The sequence below is a fragment of the Miscanthus floridulus genome, chromosome 8 (assembly GCF_019320115.1).
Source record: "Miscanthus floridulus cultivar M001 chromosome 8, ASM1932011v1, whole genome shotgun sequence".
Taxonomy (NCBI): Eukaryota; Viridiplantae; Streptophyta; class Magnoliopsida; order Poales; family Poaceae; genus Miscanthus; species Miscanthus floridulus.
Genome location: NC_089587.1, coordinates 216804582 through 216824374, shown reverse-complemented (window position 1 = coordinate 216824374; position 19793 = coordinate 216804582). Strand labels below are relative to the sequence as shown.

The following is a 19793-nucleotide window of genomic DNA, read 5'->3' as shown; positions in this document are numbered from 1 at the left end:
CGATCCGAAAACCACTTCACGCTCGTCGACATCCACGACGACGAGGACGCGCGCGAAACGCACACGCACCGCCGGCCCGGCCGTCGCGTACTGGTTAGGTGGGCCGGCCGACCACAAGGCGAATATAAAAAATACCCACTTGGGACGGTATTATCTGGATTTTTTTTTTGAAACTTGGTATTATCTGGATCAGTCAGTACTAAGGTCCTGTTTGATTCCTATAGAAAGTAGCTATCTGCTAATAATTATCTATTTGGGATCAAATATGTATAGATAGTGGACTAGATAATTGTTAGTTTGAGCTATAAATAACAATTATAACCCCGTTCGCTTCGCTGAAAAAACAAGCCGAAACGCTTCGCTGAAAAAACAAGCCGAAACACTGTTCCAGCTGATTTATTGTGAGAGAAAAACACTGTTCCGACTAAAAAAATAAGCTAAAAAATATGAATTATAAGACAAGCAAAGAGCCTATCACACTAGCTGCATCAAATCAGAGACCTATTAGCTAGATAACTATTATCACATAGTAAATCGCCTAAAAAAACAATTGCGGTCCCCGTGCCACCGCGAGGTCTCAGTCTGACTTTCTGAGTTGTTTATTCAGTTCAACGACCGGTCGTCCCTCGTCAGGGTCTTCCAGTTCCATTCCACGATCCACACAGGACACAGCGTACAGCCTACAGCGTCCAGCTCGCCAGGGGCCACCCCAAAGTCCCGAAGTCCAAACCTCCAAGGGGGTAAACTTGCTGTAGATACAGACTGGACAAGAAAACGCTGCGTTTTCGTACACAGCATGTGAGTATATCACAGCTAGCAATACAGTTGGTCTGAATTTCTCTCTATGGCAATTTTCATCTTGTTTGAACGCTAGTCCATTAATTCTTGAGTTATTAGCGCTATAGTACTAAGGTCTGCTAGCACCAAGCAACTGCTAACCAAGGATTGAAGTAACATCAATAGTACTCCACTTTATTTTCTTATAGCAACATCAATGGTATCTTTCTGGAAAAAGGAGTATATTTATTGGTCCAGCACGAAATTAACGTGTGTTGAGCTCATGATATGCACTAATCATAAGATAAGAATGCCAAACCGGGCACTATAATAATACCGTATGAACCTCCACGGATTACTAGATTAGAATACCACTGTAATCGAAGCCGCTTGCATCCACCTAACCTAATCATGTATCTTCGCCGGCCACTTCTATTTCTGATCATCCATCCATTCATATCTTAAACTATCTGCACCCGTTCACACTGATGACGAGAAACGTGCGCCAAAACAACCCGGGGCGGCACCCGCTTGGACTCCGCGTGACGCTCGTGCCGGTGCGCATGCACGCGCGCGTAGGTATAAAAATCCCACAGGACAACACCCTGAAACATCATCGCCTCGACCTCGGAGTCCAAGACACCTTTTTCCGCCACTTTCTCGCGACACCGACGCCACGTCGTCGCACAGCCACCACCCCGCCATGGCGCCGAGGCTGGAGCGCGGCGGGTTCCAGCTCCCCAACACCGAGCAGGAGAACTCCCTCTTCCTCCGCGCGCTCATCTCCATCGTGTCCGGGGACACCGCCGCGTTGCCCCCGGTGGCGTCAGCGGCGGCGGCAGTAGAGGCTCCGGCTCCCGCTCCCGCGGCGTGCGCCAGGTGCGGCGTGGACGGGTGCCCCGGCAGCGGCTTGCGAGCTCGTCGCCGGGTCGAGCAGCGACAGCGACGGCGCAGAGTGCTCCGCGTCCGCGAGCCGCGGCAACGGCGGAGGAAGCGTGGGCAAGCGGAGAGGGAGGGCGAAGAGGGTGAGCCAATACATGGGCGTGCGGCGGCGGCCGTGGGGCAAGTGGGCGGCGGAGATCCGCGACCCGCGCCGCGCCGTGCGCAAGTGGCTCGGCACGTTCGACACCGCCGAGGACGCCGCGCGCGCCTACGACGTCGCCGCGGTCGAGTTCCGGGGCCACCGCGCCAAGCTCAACTTCCCGGCGGACGCTGCCGCCGCGGCGCCGGCGCCTTCGTGGGCGGGGGCGGCTGTGCAGCCGCACCCACCGTCCATTGCCCGATCATCAGAGCCTCCGCGAGAACTGCGGGTCCAACGCCGCGTCGCCGGTGCACGTGGCGCAGGCGCCGACCACGCAGCAGGGAATAATAAGGCCGGTGCCCAAGGAACAGGACATCTGGGACGGCTTGAACGAGATCATGATGATGGATGACGGCAGCTTCTTGTCCATGCTATGATCCTGCTCCTGCACCTTCGTCCATCCATCTCCGGATCTTTTCCTCTTGTTTTAGTGCTTTTTATTTTATGATGATGAGATTCCATGATTGTTTTTTTAGGAAGAGATTCCATGATCTCCCTCTGAAAAGAGAACACTTAGGCTCAGTGGCGGATCCACGGGGGCCGCAGCCCCCCCTGTGAGAATGATTTTTCTTTGTATTTACTGTAGAAAAAAAAAACGTGATTTCACTGTTAATCTTCGATATTTGTTCTAAATCTCTATTGATTAGCCCCTCGAGGTGCTCATCTTGGCTCCGCTAATGCTTAGGCTTCATGAGATTGCTTGGCATGCAGACGTACGTAAAGTAAGTTTTAATTTGGTGCCATAGCTCACGGTGGCCACCAGATTCGTCAGTCACCAATCGCTTTCGTATGACTTTTACACCGACCTCTGACCACCGTCGTCCGTTTACACAGTACTATGTGAGTCGATGAGTGGCTACAAAGAATCCAGCTAGCGTTCCTCCGTTCGTTCGCCTTCGTTACCTTTGACCACGGGCGCTGCACGTATGCACGTGCACCCACTTCCACCTTTACCGACAAAGTATGTCCGTATCCCGACCGATGTTGATGCATTGATGCATGCCGATTCAAGACGTAGAAGGGATGCATGCGGACAGGCAACTCCGATCTGTCACGCTTTCGCTGTTCACCCTACAATGATGCATCAGTTTGGTAGTTCTACTTCATTGTAATTTTTTTTCTTTGACGATGAAGCAGCTCTGATAGAATTTAAGGTGTTCTACTTCATTGTAGTTTTTTTTTCTTTGACGATGAAGCAGCTCCGATAGAATTTAAGGTGTTTTGCGACTTCACCTGTGGTCCAGTGGTAGACGCTATCCATCAGGGTTTGAATCATGTTGATCGCACATTTTTTCTGGAATTTTTCCATAAATTTTAGGATATACGCACGCGTGTGTGTTCGGTGGTACTGCGTGTTTCCCGCGCATTCGAGATGGCGACGCCGTCTCCCAATCACTTCTTTGCGTGTATATAGACGTGCATTGCGTGTGTGTGCGTGTGGTGTGAGTGTGGAGTAATGTGTTTTGTGTGCGACCAAGTTGTAAACCCGATCAAAAAAAAGAATTTTTGGTGTTTTATAGGAAAAACAAATTTGATAAAACATTTTTTCCTAAATATTAAAAATACTCAAGGTAACGGTGTTAAAAAAGTTGAAAGATGACAAGTTTGCCCTTCCGAATATTGCGTTTTTGCCCCTATTTCAAACCTCAATTGTGATTTTACCCCCACTTTCTTCTACTTTGTGTTTTTACCCCTACTTTTCCAAAACGAATGCTCCGTTTACCCCAATTCTTAACTCAGTTATCTACATTCGGATCAAAACAATTAAAATTAACCAAAGCCCCGTGAAAAGACAAATTTACCCCTTATCTCTCGGTCGTCTCTCTCAGGGTCGTCCCTCTCAACGCTAGCAGACAGCGGGGCAGCTGGGTACGGCGGCGGAAGGGGCAGCGTCGGGCCGTCGGGCAGGCGCGGCGAGCAGGCGGTGCGGTTTAGCCTGACGTGGACGCGCAGCCAGGCACGCGGCTCTGCTCGGCGCGGACGGGCGTAGCTAGGCACGCGGCTCTGCTTGGCACGGGCACGCACGGCTTGGCCAGCGTCGCGAGCGCGCGTCTCGTGAAAGCAGCCGACCATGGAGTCGAAGATCCGTCTCTCTCTCAACTCTAGCGGATGGCTGGGTGCTGGCGGCGGCGGAAGGCCAACAGCGGGCCAACAGCACACCGCACGACGCACCCAGCATCCGCTAGGAGTTGAGAGAGAGAGGCGGGTCTTCGACTCCATGGTCGGTTGCTTTTTCACAAGACGCGCGCTCACGACACCGGCCAAGTCGCCGCGCGCCCGCGCCAAGCAGAGCCGCGTGCCTGGCTACACGCCCACGTCAGGCTAAGCCGCGCGGCCCCGCGCCGCTTCCTCCGCCTGGCCGCACAGCTCGCTCGCCACGCCCGCCCGACACTGCCCTTCTGCCGCCACCGCCGCCGCACCCAACGCCCGCTGCCTGCTAACGTTGAGAGGGACGACCCTGAGAGAGGACGACCGAGAGATAAGTGGAATAAAATGTCTATAATACCTTTTTATTTTCCTTCCTCTATTTATTTTCTTTCTCACTTATGACTTATTTTACCCTTTCTCTCTTCTCTATGCGGCTTATCTTCTCCACGGGATCCTTCTCCGCACGAGGAGACCCTTCTCCACCACACACAGTTTTAGGGTCTATTTAATAACCCTAACAGGACAATTTTGATCCTAGAAAGTTAAAATCCAACGTTTGAGAATGTTTTGCCTACCAAACAGATTTATCGGGTGTCAAACTAAATAGATGCTTATTTTATTATTTTTAGCTACCACATTAGTAAATAGTATTTGAGTCAGGGCTCAAATAACCTCTTCAATGCATGGTTTTTATTTTTTATGTTTTTTATGAAATTGTTGCATTTAAACTTGGAACTTTGTCTATGAAGTTATCTAGTATGGTTAGGTGCAATCCTATCAAATGAGAACAAAGCTCCCATTAAGATGGGTCCAACGCTAAATGGCTAATCCAAGTGGATAGTAACATACTTATTAATCAGATGTTATATAGAAAACTATGTAGTGTTATATAGAAAAATTATATAGTGTTGAGGGACTAGATCTCCTTGGAGAAGACCCAAATAGAGGTTTAGGTTGCTTCATGTAAAAATCAGTTTCATCAAGGGCCTGCTTGTAAGTGACCACTTTCCTATGTAAAGTGCCTAATAAGTGCATAATGAGGGGAGGAGAGAGTTCTCTAGAATGGAAAGGAAGCCCTAATTCTTGTTATCCTGAGCTAGAGAATGAAGAACGTTCAAGGAAAGGTTAATTCTCCGAGAGCATTTGAGAGAAGGGTTTAACCTCGGAGAGACCCTTTAAAAAAGGTTTAATCTCCAAGAACCTTTGAGAGCATTTAAGACAAGGTTTAACCTTCGAGAACCTCGGAATGAAGGTTAAACCTTCTTTAGCATAGGAGAACCTCCAAAGAAACGTAGAACCTCTAAAATCTCCAAAGGAAGGTAAGGCTTCGAGAACCTCCAAGGGAAGTTGCGGGAATCCAATAAAACCTTCGCTGGTCTTTGTAAAAGCGTGCTGATGAAGTGAAATAAGATCTCTGTTCGTTGTTTCACCAACGTGTACAATCTTAAAGTTTATTGTCAAACAATATAATGATACCATATGTTGAGGGAGATATATTATAATTATCATAACAATGTAAACGCGTGATCACTGGGGACAGCGGATAGCCATAGCCTAAGCCAGACAGCAATGGGCAACGCGCAGCACCGCCCGGAAGCAGACAGCTTGTAGAGTTGTAAGGCGTAGCAGACCACGTGGATCGGACTTGCTTCGGAGTGATATTCTTGTTTTTTATATGCTTACTAATAAACAAGTGATATTCTTTTGGAAGCAACTAGATGACCATAGGAAAATCGTATTGTATATTTTATACACAGTACAGGCAATAATACGGAGCACGTACACGTACGAGGCTGGTACGCGCCTACGCGGAAAGCACGTCGGTGCAGTCGGCGAAGCCGATTGGTGCAATCAAACAGTTGGTCTTAGCTGGATCACCATCAATCACAATCAGGATTGTATTGACCTTGAAATTTGTCTGTGATTTTTTTAAATTTTTTGTGTGGCGGCTTAGCACTGGCGTTGAGAATAAATATTGGAATATGATTATGCTATTTTTTATAATAATTTTTGAAATCTCGTGTCCTCCGTACGAATCATTTGTAGTTTTATACCACTGGAAGGTATTGCTGCGCTACTGTATGATTGTTTTATCATGTTACTCTCGGTGGTTACAAATGCTTGTCATGTATACTCTGTACTCTCAAGTTAAACTTTCGATGCATTTCTTGAAAAAAGAAAACACCCATTTTTTCGAAACAAAAAGAAGAAGAAAAACTAACGAAACAGTGAATGCAGACGAACACGGCCCGGCAGAGGCCCATCTGTTGTTTCCCGTCTCAGCCTGAAAAAAACAAAATACCACCAACCAGTTCGTGCAGTCCACAGACCACAGATAATGTGGCCCAAAAAGTTCTCCTCACCTTATCAGATCGGGAGCCTGGCAAACAACCACATTCTTGCGCTTTTCCGCATAGCATCAGCATCACAGCCCGTCAGCCTTTGAACGAAGCAACGAACGCCTCTAATTTCATATCCAGAACCGAGAGCTTCCTGCCCAACACCCCCGGTCAAAAGACGAGCAAGCACGAACGCCCAATCCCCCGGCTGTATTTTGTCCCGCAAGACAACAAACATCCCCGGCAGCTACGGTGGCTGTGGCAGCCATGGCGTCCACTGTAACAGCCGCCAATAGCCATGGAAGCGTCCTGCGTACCCGTACCGCCCCCTCCTGCAGGCAGCTCGCAGGTTGGAGCAGCAGACGCACGCTTGCCATGCCTGCACACCACGCGCGGTCACCCAGAGCTCGAGTTGTCGCCGTCCGAGCTGCCGGCACCCAGCGGCCGACCTGGTTGCCCGGACTGGACCCGCCTCCTCACCTCGACGGCACGTCGGTTTTCTGACGCTCTGATATCTCCCGGTGTTTCTCTGCAGGCGATGATCAGTTGACAGTGTAGCGTCTCTGATTGCAGACTACCAGGTGATTTCGGCTTCGATCCCCTGGGCCTCGGCGAGGATCCGGCAAGCTTGAAGTGGTACGTTCAGGCCGAGCTCGTGCACTGCCGCTTCGCTATGGCAGGGGTCGCCGGCATCCTTTTCACTGACGTAAGTTTCTCACCTTCCCGTCTGTTTGTCAAAGTACTTCCCTTTCATTAGATGGGTAACTATACAATAACGAAGCCACCACAACTGATTGTAAGCCAAGGACAACTCCAATTAGGAAAAACAACTGAACCAGCCAAAGACAACACCAATTAGGAATTGCTGATGGATTCAACACAAACGTATGCAGCCCTCAAAAAATTTCAGTTACGAATTGTGGGCTTTACCCTGGTTAGAGGGAGCCCTTCCAAAAATTCTCTGTGGCCCTGGTGGGCCGCAGAGGGGGTTTGGAAATAGTTTTCAACCAGCAATTGACGCGCCTCGGTATTACCTCATGAGCTGCGTCATTGCCCCAAGCGCAAAGACGAGTTTAAACGCCAGCCCACAGCCTCGTTTTATACATCTCTGAGGACGCGCGTTCGCTGACATAGGCGATGTGGTACTAAACGGCAAACCGACCTACTACTGCTATGTGTTATCCCGGCGGGCTCGGCCTGCAAAGCTGCAACGCCAAGTAGAGCTGCCCAAGTGCCGATTTGGGCTTTTCCTCTTCCATTTTACTCCCTGCTAATCATGGGCCTAGTAGCGAAAGCCAAGATTCACATGGGCCTTACTGATTTGGAGAACAAGGCTGACTCCTCAACCCTTGCTTTGCTTGTGACTCTTTGGTCTTTGCAGTTGCTCCGTGTATCAGGGAACAACGACCTCCCCGTGTGGTTTGAAGCAGGTGCGGTGAAATTCGACTTCGCAAACACCACGGCGCTCTTCTTCGTTCAGCTTCTCTTGATGGGGTAAATTCAACTTTAACATCCAAACATTTCGATAGAAAATGGGATAGGCTGTGATTTGATTTCATGTTTTCTATTCAACTCCGCTTCCGACAGATTCGCTGAAACCAAGAGGTACATGGACTTCAAAAATCCAGGATCACAAGCAGAGGAAGGAACATTCATAGGGTTAGAGGCTGCACTTGCAGGTCAACAGCCAGGGTAAGTGAGCGTTGAAGCATAACAATTTACCTGACAGGACTTAGCTACGCTCATTACATTTTTTTTCAATTTCGACAGCTACCCTGGGGGTCCACTGTTCAATCCACTAGGACTTGCAAAGGATATAGAGAATGCTCATGAAGAGAAGCTGAAAGAAATCAAGAATGGTAGGTTCCTCTCAGTACAATTTGCGAGAAAAATAAGCCTACACTTAGTTTGCTAATAACGTGATTTCTTACTGTCACAGGGAGGTTGGCAATGGTAGCCATGCTTGGTTTCATGGTGCAAGCATCAGTAACTCATGCCGGCCCTATCGACAATCTTTTGACACACCTTTCGGACCCGTTCAACAAAAATATCATCCACGCATTCTCCTCTTCCTAAGTACTCGTCCCAACTCCCAAAACCTTTGTTTTCCCTGTCCATTGCTATGGCACAAAAAGGTCACAATGTCTTCTAACAGGGAGTGGCCCTTGTTAGCTCTGCTCTTCGCAGTTTTCTATCATGAAAATTGAATAAAAGCTTCAATAGCTGACGAACTGTATTAATAGCTCATGGTAGGGGGGACGGAAGACAAGGAAATACAGCTTATCATTCTTTGCCATTGATCATAGTCCTCAGTATATTTGCCCACTTTCATTTTCTTGGTCGATTTTTTCCCAGTTCAAGCATGTATAATTGCATGAACAGATGCTATGAGAGATACAGATAATTTTTTTTAGAAAGGCGGGAGATACAGATAATTTATATGTACAAAACCGTTATAGTTGCACTAAGCTTATATATACCTGACCACAAGCAGCATACTGTGCCATTTCGTATTAACTACATCACTCAAATCTTGCCTTCAATATAAATACAAACTCGAACCTATATACCTGAAAAATCCATAGCACAAAGCATTCGGTTGTACTGTACATATATGAACTAAACAAAGAAAAAACACCGCATCTAGTCATCTACAGCTCACCCGTATCAACTAGCTTGAGGCCCCAGCTCATGTCTTCACAGTGTCTTACATGTGGAACAAGCTTTCCTGTATCAGTTCCCCTCCTAGTTTTGCAATCATAGAAAGGTGGAGCATGAAAGCACGGCTCTATAGACATGACTTGACGGCAAGGTGGATTAGGCACGGTGCGGTTTTCTGGCTTGAACATTAGCCACGTCTTCGAACCACTCAGACCCTGAGCTACATACCCAAAAGTTGACCATGCACTTGTTACCATAACATCAGATAAGCTCAACAAATAAATCTCTGCCCATGCTTTCATGTTATGCATTTTCTTGTCTGAATCCTGATGCTCCTCGTGACTTGGCTGATGGAAGCTAATTATCTCACCATTCTCAGTTGGATGTTCCCAATACATGTTCCTGATTCTTTCATAGTATCCTGAGTTCAAAGAAGTAATCAGAACAACTTTGGACCTGATGTTCCCTGTCGAGATAATTGGCTGTTGTGCATTAATCTCTGGTAGTAATTTTTCCTTCAGTGTGCAATCAAGGACCTGATCCAAGACATGCTGAAATGGACCGGTTTCAGTATCGAAGACTCTAATCTGGATACCTAACTTCTCATCAGCTCTGGCAAGATAAGAATCATAGTACCTTGTAATCAAGCCCCAGACAACATTGGTAGGGTGGAACAAGTAACGTCCCAAGTGATGGAAAACAACATCTTTCTGAGGAAACAGCCTCGTGAGTTCCTCTTGGTATGATGGGATCAGAAAAAGTGAAGGTACAAAGTAATTATCGGATCTTAAGATCAGCCATGGGATCTTCTGAAGATGTTGCTGACTATGTTCACAGAAAAAAAGCTTATCATAATCATCATAGTCATGAGCCAGGTGAAGATATAGAAAGGCAGGTTTAGGACCCTTAAAAGAACCATCAGAGTGAATAGCTTCAGCTTTCACCATGTTTCCGTAACTCTCAGGGGAGCCAATACTGAAGTTCTTAAATTGAACAATAGGGAAATCCGGCGGTAGTAACCATGAAGTTTCAGGGAACGGTTCACAGAAAAGATCTGCAGTGCCTTTATCTCCATCTACAAGTAAAACTCTGTTTGTAAGGATGGCATAGAGAAATGCTGAGGCAATAGTCAAGATCCTGTTCCCAAGACCACTATAAGATACCCATACCAAATAGTTGCAATCTCCAGCCATAATATCTTGACCAGATTTTAGTTGCTCAATAGCTTTCTTGTATGACTCTGTATTCGGGCCACATTTCTTCTGGAGAACCTCATGTTCTCTCAATCTTTCCAGAAGATATGTTGATATTAAATGGGGCGATTCTTTACGATACAATGCTGATCGATATCTACTTATACATGAATGTTTATCAAAACCAGGAGTTAACAAGCCACCAATTAGTCTGTCCCTTTGAAACTTTGGAAGACAACATAGTTCCATGCTCCCCTGAACACAGGAAGTGAATAGTTTTATATCAGAGTTCAGATGGGATAATTTGACTTCATTCTGTGTAAGACAAATGCTACTTTTCGTTCTTCCATTATATTACATTCATGACATATACATATGTGAGGTGGTGGATATTCTCAGAAAAGAAAAGGAAAGAAAGGTGAGGCAACAGTGAATTATTAACTTTAATTATCAGTTCAATAAAAACAAAAATCTATGCTTCCACGAACAGCATCATGGCAAAACTTAAATGAGACCTTTTGCCACAGTTTAAGTGGCAAACCAGAACAAATTATTTTATCACAGATGCTATGTGAACGGTGAACCGCCTATAAAAATAAGTACCGGGGATGATACCTACATGTTAAAACACAGTAGCAGTAGCGGTAGCTAGTGCAAATCAAATGTCCACTACTTCAAATGCAGCTATAGGCGAGAACATATTGCAAGATCAAGACTCCACACATACACAATGGTGCTATGCACGTTCTCGAAAAAAAAAAGTGTTACACTGCAGGCGTCAACCAAGGTAACTTAAGACCACTGCGCTTAAAAATATTTCAGTGACAAGTACTAGGAGAATTTCAGAAATGCGACCAGATGGCAGTCCCAAACAGTCGAAGTCCAAATGGAAACTGTCAAAACCGAGGACCACGCGCATGTAGTTAACGTACCATCGCGCGGTCCGGCCTGGTCAAGGCCGCCACGGTCGTCGCCGCCGCCGGAGAGAGTGGTACGATCCGCGCCGGAGAATTGGCAGCCCCTCCTCGCCGCGGAGCCGCCCGCGAGCAGCAGCAACATGACCCCGCACGCCACGAGCGCCGCGATCGACAGGGGCAGCACCGCGACCCGGCCCTTCCTCCCGTGCGGGTGCCCGGGCGCGGACGCCGCCTGCGGCGTCGGCATCGGCGGCGGCGAGCGGCGGATCCGCTCCTTGATGTCCATGCGGCGTGGCGCCCGAGCCGAGCCGCAGGGTTCTTCAGTTCTCCCCGCGCTTCTGCCGCGGTGTGGTCTGTGGAAAAGCACAAAGGAGTCCGCGGTCGCGACGTGGGGGCGTCGTGTCGCGCCACGAAAGGCGCAGTTCGGGCGCGGACCCGCGCGGCTGAAATAGAGGGCGTTTACGAGGCCGAGCACGTGATGGGGCCGAGTGGCAACAAGGGTTTTCGATGCGTTGAGGTGAAAAAAGTGGGGTCCCGTACAGTGGCGACGTGGACGGCACGGTGCCGAGTGGGGGCGGTCCTCGGCACGACGTTGTCGGTGAAACTGGAGCGACTAGGCGTGGCGATCGAGTCAGGGCATCGGACGTGGGGTTCTGTTCTCGCCTATTGCACAGTCGTGCCGCGGAGTGCCGCGGATCTGAGGTAGTTGAGTCGTTGAGCATTGGCCGGCCGACTGGGTCATGTCGCTGGGGGTGCCGGGTTCGACTTCTGCTTTGGGGCGCATTCGCGGGGACTCGCCGGCGTGTGCTTCGTGACCGCTTTGGGGCGCATTGGCTGTTTGGATCCGCTTGTACGAGCTTTTTTTATAAGGGTTCGTGGAGAGAATAAGACAGAGTTGAAGAAGAAAATCATATAACCCCTGTTCGGTGTGAAAGTTTCAAGTAGAAAAATCATATGACAGGTCATGATGAACGGTGATGATGTATTTATTTTTCATTAAGAGCATAGTTCTCATCCAATTGCCACCCCTTCCTAGAAAATTGATCAGTGAGAGTTGGTCATCTAAACTCTCGTTACCCAAAACTCTACGAATAAACAAAGGATTTCTAAACTCCTGCCTTCCAACTCTTATTCCATCCTTTCAATTACCCCAACAAACCCCGCCATCAAAGAGTCATTTTCAAGACAAGGGTCATCCAAAACCTTTTTCTACTAAATCATGGAAAACATCCTTTTCCAACTACCATCTTACCAAATTTAAAGATAGGCCTAGCTATATCCTCATGAACTCCATAGTCAATAATTAAAGGGACATGGTCACTAAAAGCTTTGGATCCTATGTCCTAACAATAGCTAGGAGCTACTTTCAAAAGCAATGCTGCCAAAAAAAAATTACCGAGGGCAGTCATAATTAATTGCTTCCTGATTGTTTCACCAAGTGTAAGCCCTACTAGAGTTCTTATATTCATTGCACCAGTCATTTAACATATATTAGCCCAATGATAATTAATCATCCCATTATTCTTCTCATTTTGAGTTCTACACTATTTAAATCCCCACCGACTAAGGTTGGTCTATTTCAATTATCCATCACCATGTGAAGTCCATTAATAAACTCTTGTTTACCTTCCTCATAAGGGGTGCCATACACCACAACTACTAGGAATCTACACTTACATGACGAACAACTTCCGTCACTGAAGAAGCCAAATTCATCATAATTTCAGTTTTTATGACGAAAAACGGTTCGTCATAGAAAGCGCGTCACATTTGAACTTTCATGACGAATCCGAATACATCGTCATAGAAGTGGTTTGATCTGTGACGAAAAACTGACCGTCATAGAACTGTTTTGGCATGCCTGGCAGGAGGCTGCCATGCTGGTGGCTGTTTCGTTGGAGATGATTTTTACGTATACATGCTATAGCTGGTTGCATTTGAGATGGTTTGACTACGTATCACCTTCTTATTGCACAACGTGGTCATCTCTAGTTTTTGCACGTTTCATGTTTTTACTGGACCACGTGTCAGGTGAACCTAGCCTCCAAACAAATTATCTACTCCCTCCATTCCAAATTATAAGTTGCTTTGACTTTTTGATACATAAAATTTGCTATGTATCTAGACATATGTTATATCTAGATATATAGCAAATTAAGTGTATCAAAAAAATCAAAGCGACTTATAATTTGAAACGGAGGGAGCACCACATTTTAATATGCCCAAATCATACATAATTTGAAATTTTTATCAACATGCCATCTCAAATATGCCAGCATTAACCCCTACTTATTGTAACAACCCGAGTTTTTGTGCAACCAAAAATACGAACTTTTTAAAAAAAATCCTGCAATGTGTGAATCATGTAATCGCTAGGTCAAACCGAGGAGAGATGACTAAAAATTGTTGCATACATCTAGATTTGATTGTAGAAGTGTGCCCGATTCTTGAGTTGGTTTTGGGTTTGAGTTTGTTTGGAGTGCATAAATCCGTAGCAAAGTTCCTCTCGAATTCATCTCAATCCGCTCTTGAAATTCTGTCTCAAATCCCTAATTTAGAAGAGGAAAAATCCTTTTTCCTTTTTATTTCTCAATCCAGCCCACCTCCTCCTCTTGGGCTAGCCACCCATCTCCTCTTTCCGTCGGCCTAGTTCCCCACTTCCTCCTTCAGCCGGCCCGCTCGCTCCCCCTTCCCTCCTCTTAGCCCAGCCGCCAAGCAGGCCCATATGGCCTCTGTCTCCTCCCGCCTTGCGCCAGCCCACGCGAAAGCCGCCGCTAGGCCTCAGCCTCCCTGAGCGGCCCAGCTCACCCTCTCCACCTCGCGAGCCCACGCCGGAGCAGCAAACCTGCGCAGCCCAGCTTGACCCACCGGCCCCCAAAGGGCCATTCACCGGCCCCCGCGACCCGAGCTGCACCATAACCCTAGGAGCGCGACGCTCCCAAAGCCGCCGCTTGATGCCGTGACCGCGCTCCCTGCCTCTACGCTCCGCCTCCCGATGCGCTCCACACATTTCCTGGGTATGGACACCGAGGATGCCGCCGTCCATCACCTCAAAGCCCTAGCGCACCATGCTATAAAGCATGTGGCCACCACTCCTCTTCTTCTCTCCCCATCAGCCGCCGCCACTCTCTTCTTCCACCGCAGTCACCGCGCCTTGCCACCTCCCTTCGTCACCTCACGCCCTCCAGTAGAGGTGCTTTGCTCAACGCTCGTGGCCACGTGGAGCCTCACCGCGCTGGGCACCGTGCGCCGCCGGACTTCTTCCTCGCACGTGGGCACGCTAGAGCAACCGCGATGGCCATCCTTGCTCCTCGCCAACGCAGCCGAGTCACACCACCACCACGACGTCATGCCGCACCTCACCACCGCGACGTCCTCCTCCGCGACTACCACGAGCCCCTACACCGATCACCCCGTCGGCCTCCATGCCTCGCCTCGTCCCGATGTCTCCACTGCCGTGCCACCACCAAGGCCACGACATTGTCACCCATGCCGTCGAAGCTCCTCCTCGCGCCAAGCTTCACTAAGCCCCGCACGTCTGCCTCCCGGTTCATGAGTACTTCGCCGAGCCCAAACAACACCGCACCTGCTCCTGCTTCACCGTCGGCCACAACCTTCTTCGAGCCGAGCCGCATCCACCTCGCCGAGCTCTGATGCCCTGCTGCTCTCCAAGAAGGACACCACCACCACCTTCACTATACCTCATCAGCGACCCATCCTCCTCCTACCACCAGTGAGCTCTGTACCCCCAAAGCCCCCTCTATTCCTTGAAATCGGTCACTATACCTGCTGTCCCTGATCGTTCCCAACTGCGAGCTCAAGGTCGCACCCTTGTAGCCCTCCTTATCACCGCTGGTGTCTCCAACAACAGCCTCGACAAGCACCTATAGGAGGCCCCATGACAGCAAGCCGTAGCTAGCCCGAAGCCATGTTTGGCCAGCCACAGCCCCCTCTGGCTAGCCGCAGCAAGACACCGACTAGCCACAGCAAGCCGTAACCAAGCTATAGCAAGCTGCAGCTGCCCAGCAGCCAAGCAGCAGTCAGCCAAGAGTGGCAGCAGCAAGCCCGCAGCTCACCCGTGCCCATCCTCGTCTTCACAGCAAGGTCGAACTCCTCCAACCTTTGCCGGCGCCGCACCCAACATCGACAAAAGCCTCTTTTATCATCATCTATACTTGTTCATACATCCCATTCATACTTGTTCATACATCTCATTCATACTTGATCATACATCTTCATATCTTTGTTCATACTTGTCAAACATGATCTATCTATCTATCTATGCCTATGTCATGCCATCGTTGAAAGGTCCTAATGGCCAGAGGGGGTGAATAGCCTATTAAAATTTTTTACAATAACACTTAACAAATCGGTTAGACAATTATGAGGCGAAGCGAGTGTTGCGCTAGCCTACTAAAAATACAAGCCACCTACCATAATTCTAGTTTATGTACTTCTATCAACACAATAACTATGTCACTACACTAAGTTAGCGTGCTCTCAAAGGCTAACTAAAGAGCCACACTAACCAAACTAACAAGCTCTCACAACTAGTTTGCAGTAATGTAGAGAGAGTGAGCAAGATGGTTATACCGCTGTGTCGAGGAGTGAACCAATTAGTCATAAGGATGAATACCAATTACCCTCGGAATCAAATGATGACACAATGATTTTTACCGAGATTCACTTGCTTGCCGATAAGCTAGTCCTCGTTGTGGTGATTTACTCACTTGGAGGTTTACGCGCTAATTGGCATCACACGCTAAACCCTCAATAGGGTGCCGCACAACAATACAAGATGAGGATCACACAAGCCATGAGTAATTCACTAGAGTACCTTTTGGCTCCCCACCAGGGAAAGGTTCAAGAACCCCTCACAATCACCACAATTGGAGCCAGAGACAATCATCAACCTCTGCTCGACAATCCTCGCTCCTCCAAGCATCTAGGGTGGCGGCAACCACCAAGAGTAACAAGCGAATCCCACAGCAAAATACGAACACCAAGTGCCTCTAGATGTAAACACTCAAGCAATGCACTTGGATCTCTCCCAATCTCACAAAGATGAATAAATCAATGATGGAGATGAGTGGGAGGGCTTTGACTAAGCTCATAAGGTGCTATATCAATACAAATGGCCAAGAGAGTGAGCTTGAGCTAGCCATGGGACTTAAATAGAAGCCTCCACGAAATAGAGCCATTGTACACCTTCACTGGGCACAACACGGGGTGACCGGACGCTCTGGTCATATCGACCGAACACAGGACCCCAGCGTCCGGTCATGTGATGCATGCCATGGTCATCAGCTTCAAATGCTGTTCACCCAATCTCATACGGTCAAGTGATGACCAGACATGCTGCTGTGAAGTGATCGGACGCTGGACCTCAGTGTCCGGTCGTTTCCAGTAAGCATCTAGAAATGAGAAATCATGACCGGACGTGTCCGGTCATGCTCGATCGGACTCACCCAGCGTCCGGTCAATCAATGTCTCCTCTATACGTGCCACACTGGTGCGACCGGACGCACCTAGCCAGCGTCCGGTCATTTTCATCACCAGCGTCCGGTCGAAGACCGACGCCTACGCGTTTTCTGTTGGAACTGATCGGACGCGCCGGTCCTACCGAGACCAGCGTCCAGTCACTATGTGACCAGCGTGACTAACTTCTTTTCAACTCTATCTCCTTCACCCTTGCTCAAATGTGCCAACCACCAAGTGTATCACCCTGTGCACATGTGTTAGCATATTTTCATAAACATTTTAAGAGTGTTAGCACTCCACTAGATCCTAAATGCATATGTAATGAGTTAGAGCATCCAGTGGCACTTTGATAACCGCATTTCGATACGAGTTTTTACCCCTCTTAATGTATGGCTATCGATCCTAAATGTGATCACACTCACTAAGTGTCTCAATCACCAAACAAAATGGCTCCTATAATTTATATATTTGCCTTGAGCCTTTTATTTTTCTCTTTCTTCTTTTCAAGTCCAAGCGCTTGATCATCACCATGGGCATCAACCATCATCATGTCATGATCTTCATTTGCTTCACCACTTGGAATGTGCTATCTATCTCATGATCACTTGATAAACTAGGTTAGCACTTAGGGTTTCATCAATTCACCAAAACCAAACTAGAGCTTTCATTCGTGTCGGTCTATGTCTTATGCTATGGTCTCTACCTCTTGTGCTATGGAAATGTGCTACTCCAGTTGTCATTTGTGTTGTTGGTTCTTTGTGTGTTTGTGTTGCTATCTATGGACCGAGCCTTCGAGCTAGTCGAGGGATCGTACCTCGTTTGAACGTTTAGGTCGTTGGTTTGTCCTGCCATGGTTGTGATGCCAAGCTTAACATGACCCCTTTATTTTTAGTTGACTTTGTAGTGACGTGATCGTTGGCCCCTCCTATGGCCCTAGGACATGGCCACCTTGGGCTCGACATCGGTACGCTTACTACCCCGCACATGATGAGTCCATCATGGCCTAGTCTATATGGGACGAACTAGGGGACGACCGTTGTGGAACTTATGGAAGCCAACTCATGTGGGTAAAGCTCATGACCGCGAGTTATCTCGCTATGATCATCGGGCTCTACCCCTTTTGCTCTCTTGTTCTCTTTTGATCTCATTTGCTATCTTGTTCTTCCTAACCACCTCGTATGCTTGTACCACATTGACCATAGCGTTCCTTCGGATCTAGCAGTGACAATCACATTGCTACGGACCTTAGGGATAACCTTGTGTCGATTTAGTTGCATGGTCGTGGTGCCCTATGAGTGGGTTTGGATCGTGGGACCGTGCCTCCTTCCTTTCAACCTTTGTCCGTTCCATGACGAGTTGGTCGAAAGAGTGTGGATTCCATTCTTCTCTCCTCTCTTGTTCTCAATCCTCGTTGATCCAGTAAGATATGGATTGAGCCCTTCGCTTGTTTGGTCTTTATTGCTCTCTTGATTCCATTTCTTTGATTCTCGTCGTTGCTATGGCGAGTGGATCAAGGAAACTGGATCCCATGTTCCCCTCTTTTGGTTCTGTCATGCCTAAGCCCTTGTATGCTTGTACCTATTTAGACTGTAGCATTTCTTTGGTTCTTGCGGTGACAACCGCACCGCTAAGAACCCTAGGGATGTCTTGGTGCATTTAGTGCACCTAGGTCGTGGTACCCTACAAGTAGTTTGGGCACTCGTGTTATCTTGTGTGTCGCTCCTTTCAATGCCCCATCTCTGCCATGGCATGTTGATTGGAAGAAGTAGACCACCTCCCTTCTCTTCTCTCCCCCGTTCCACCCTTTCTTGGTTCTCGTCAATTATAATAGCGTATGGATTGAGAGAGACCGAAACTGCTTCCTTTCCCCCTTAGCCACTCTTTTCGATTCCCATTGATCTCCATGACGCCCGGATCAGAAGACCGCGAGCCGTGGTGTTCGCTTAAGATGAGCTAGGGTCTATGCCATTTTTATTGAAACGCACACGATCGACCCGGGAAGTACTGGCTAGGCTAAGACTTAAGCTTGCGCTTAGCAAACAACCACTTCTGTTTCTTTTGGCCTAGGGATTGGACATCCACCGAGAGGGCTAAGTCATTTTCCCTTTGGTGTTCCTTCAGTGTAGTTGTTCTTCCCGTGCTTTATTGCCTCTTTACTCACAGTCTTTCTTGGTTACTGGTTGATTGCTCCTTGCTTGTTTATCGTACGAGCAAGGCAGTTGCACTGGGAAATGACGTTGAATGGACCGGAACCCATTGGAGGAAGGACACGTGAACGACAGTAGGACTTGGAGGGAACGACTATGAGTACACTAAGGATCTCGGAGATATGATCAGTCAATAGGTGCCACGTCCCACCCGATCTCGTAGAATCCTATTAGGCACACAATAATATAGCTGCTAGTACTTTATTTTATGCAATTGAACTATGATAGGTTGCATGGTAGATTTGCATGAAAGCCTTTACCTTGACGCGACCTTTACCCCTGCACACCCGCTGATAGGCTAGATGCTCGCTTACTACTTGCTACTGCTTCTACTATGCATTATATATGTGATGTGATGCTTGGTGGAGGATTGTTTGTGAGTGGCTAAGGCACATGGTACCGCTAAAACTGGTGATAACTTTGGGAGATCTTGGCCTGTGTCTTGGTGTGTGTGGTGAGGATTGAGTTGACCAGGCAGGATCCTATGACAAGTCTTTGGACAAGTCTTGCCAGGGGGATGTGACATGGGCATTCCCTACGAGAGGTACCTATGGCGGGTACATGTGTGAGGAGTATATTCCGAGGAGGTGACTCTTTGGGATGGAGGTGCCATCGAGACATGGGGCTGTTGGTTATCCCCTTTGAGAAGATGTCATGTCTGGGTCCCCCTAATGACCGGTTATGTCGAGAGAACCAGATCATAGGACCCTACATGCACACCACTCGTTCCTGAATGGGCGGGGGACGGATGTTGACCAGCTAGGACGGTGCCACTACTACTCAGGTTGATAGCAGATAGTGTAGGGAGGGAGGTACGGGTATGGGCCCCACACCCTCCTAAGACAGCGTAGTGACCCTTGGAAGCCTGGTACTATGTCTCACAATCTCAGCGTGTCGGTGGACTCTGGGGTGGCCCAGGGCCTGAGTGGTAGGGTAGCATCAGCACCGGTTGGAAGGTAGCCCGGTATCAGCCTAGGCGAGGGCACACT

General features: G+C 48.2%; 1 protein-coding gene and 3 pseudogenes across 1 annotated transcript; 2 read left to right on the top strand and 2 right to left on the bottom strand.

Annotated features, from left to right (window-relative positions):
- Positions 1–1391: 1391 nt before the first annotated feature.
- On the top strand, positions 1392–2812 carry LOC136474955 (ethylene-responsive transcription factor ERF109-like; annotated as a pseudogene).
- Positions 2813–6471: 3659 nt separating this feature from the next.
- LOC136478159 (photosystem I chlorophyll a/b-binding protein 5, chloroplastic-like) lies at positions 6472–8641 on the top strand. The gene is made up of 6 exons (XM_066476506.1): positions 6472–6836; positions 6919–7051; positions 7727–7839; positions 7933–8037; positions 8116–8204; positions 8285–8641. Exons 1-6 carry the CDS (start codon positions 6613–6615, stop codon positions 8419–8421), a joined length of 801 nt encoding a protein of 266 aa, XP_066332603.1. The 5' UTR covers positions 6472–6612; the 3' UTR covers positions 8422–8641.
- LOC136478934 (U4 spliceosomal RNA) lies at positions 7268–7414 on the bottom strand (annotated as a pseudogene).
- A 150-nt stretch (positions 8642–8791) lies between the features above and the next one.
- On the bottom strand, positions 8792–11504 carry LOC136478158 (galactoside 2-alpha-L-fucosyltransferase-like; annotated as a pseudogene).
- Between the last annotated feature and the right edge of the window lie 8289 nt (positions 11505–19793).

Excerpts from the sequence above, each read along its gene's own strand:
- LOC136478159 (XM_066476506.1), top strand. The coding sequence starts at position 6,613 with ATGGCGTCCACTGTAACAGCCGCCAATAGCCATGGAAGCGTCCTGCGT. Across the intron at positions 7,052-7,726 it reads CCGGCATCCTTTTCACTGAC|TTGCTCCGTGTATCAGGGAA; the intron begins GTAAGTTTCTCA and ends TGGTCTTTGCAG. Across the intron at positions 7,840-7,932 it reads GTTCAGCTTCTCTTGATGGG|ATTCGCTGAAACCAAGAGGT; the intron begins GTAAATTCAACT and ends CGCTTCCGACAG.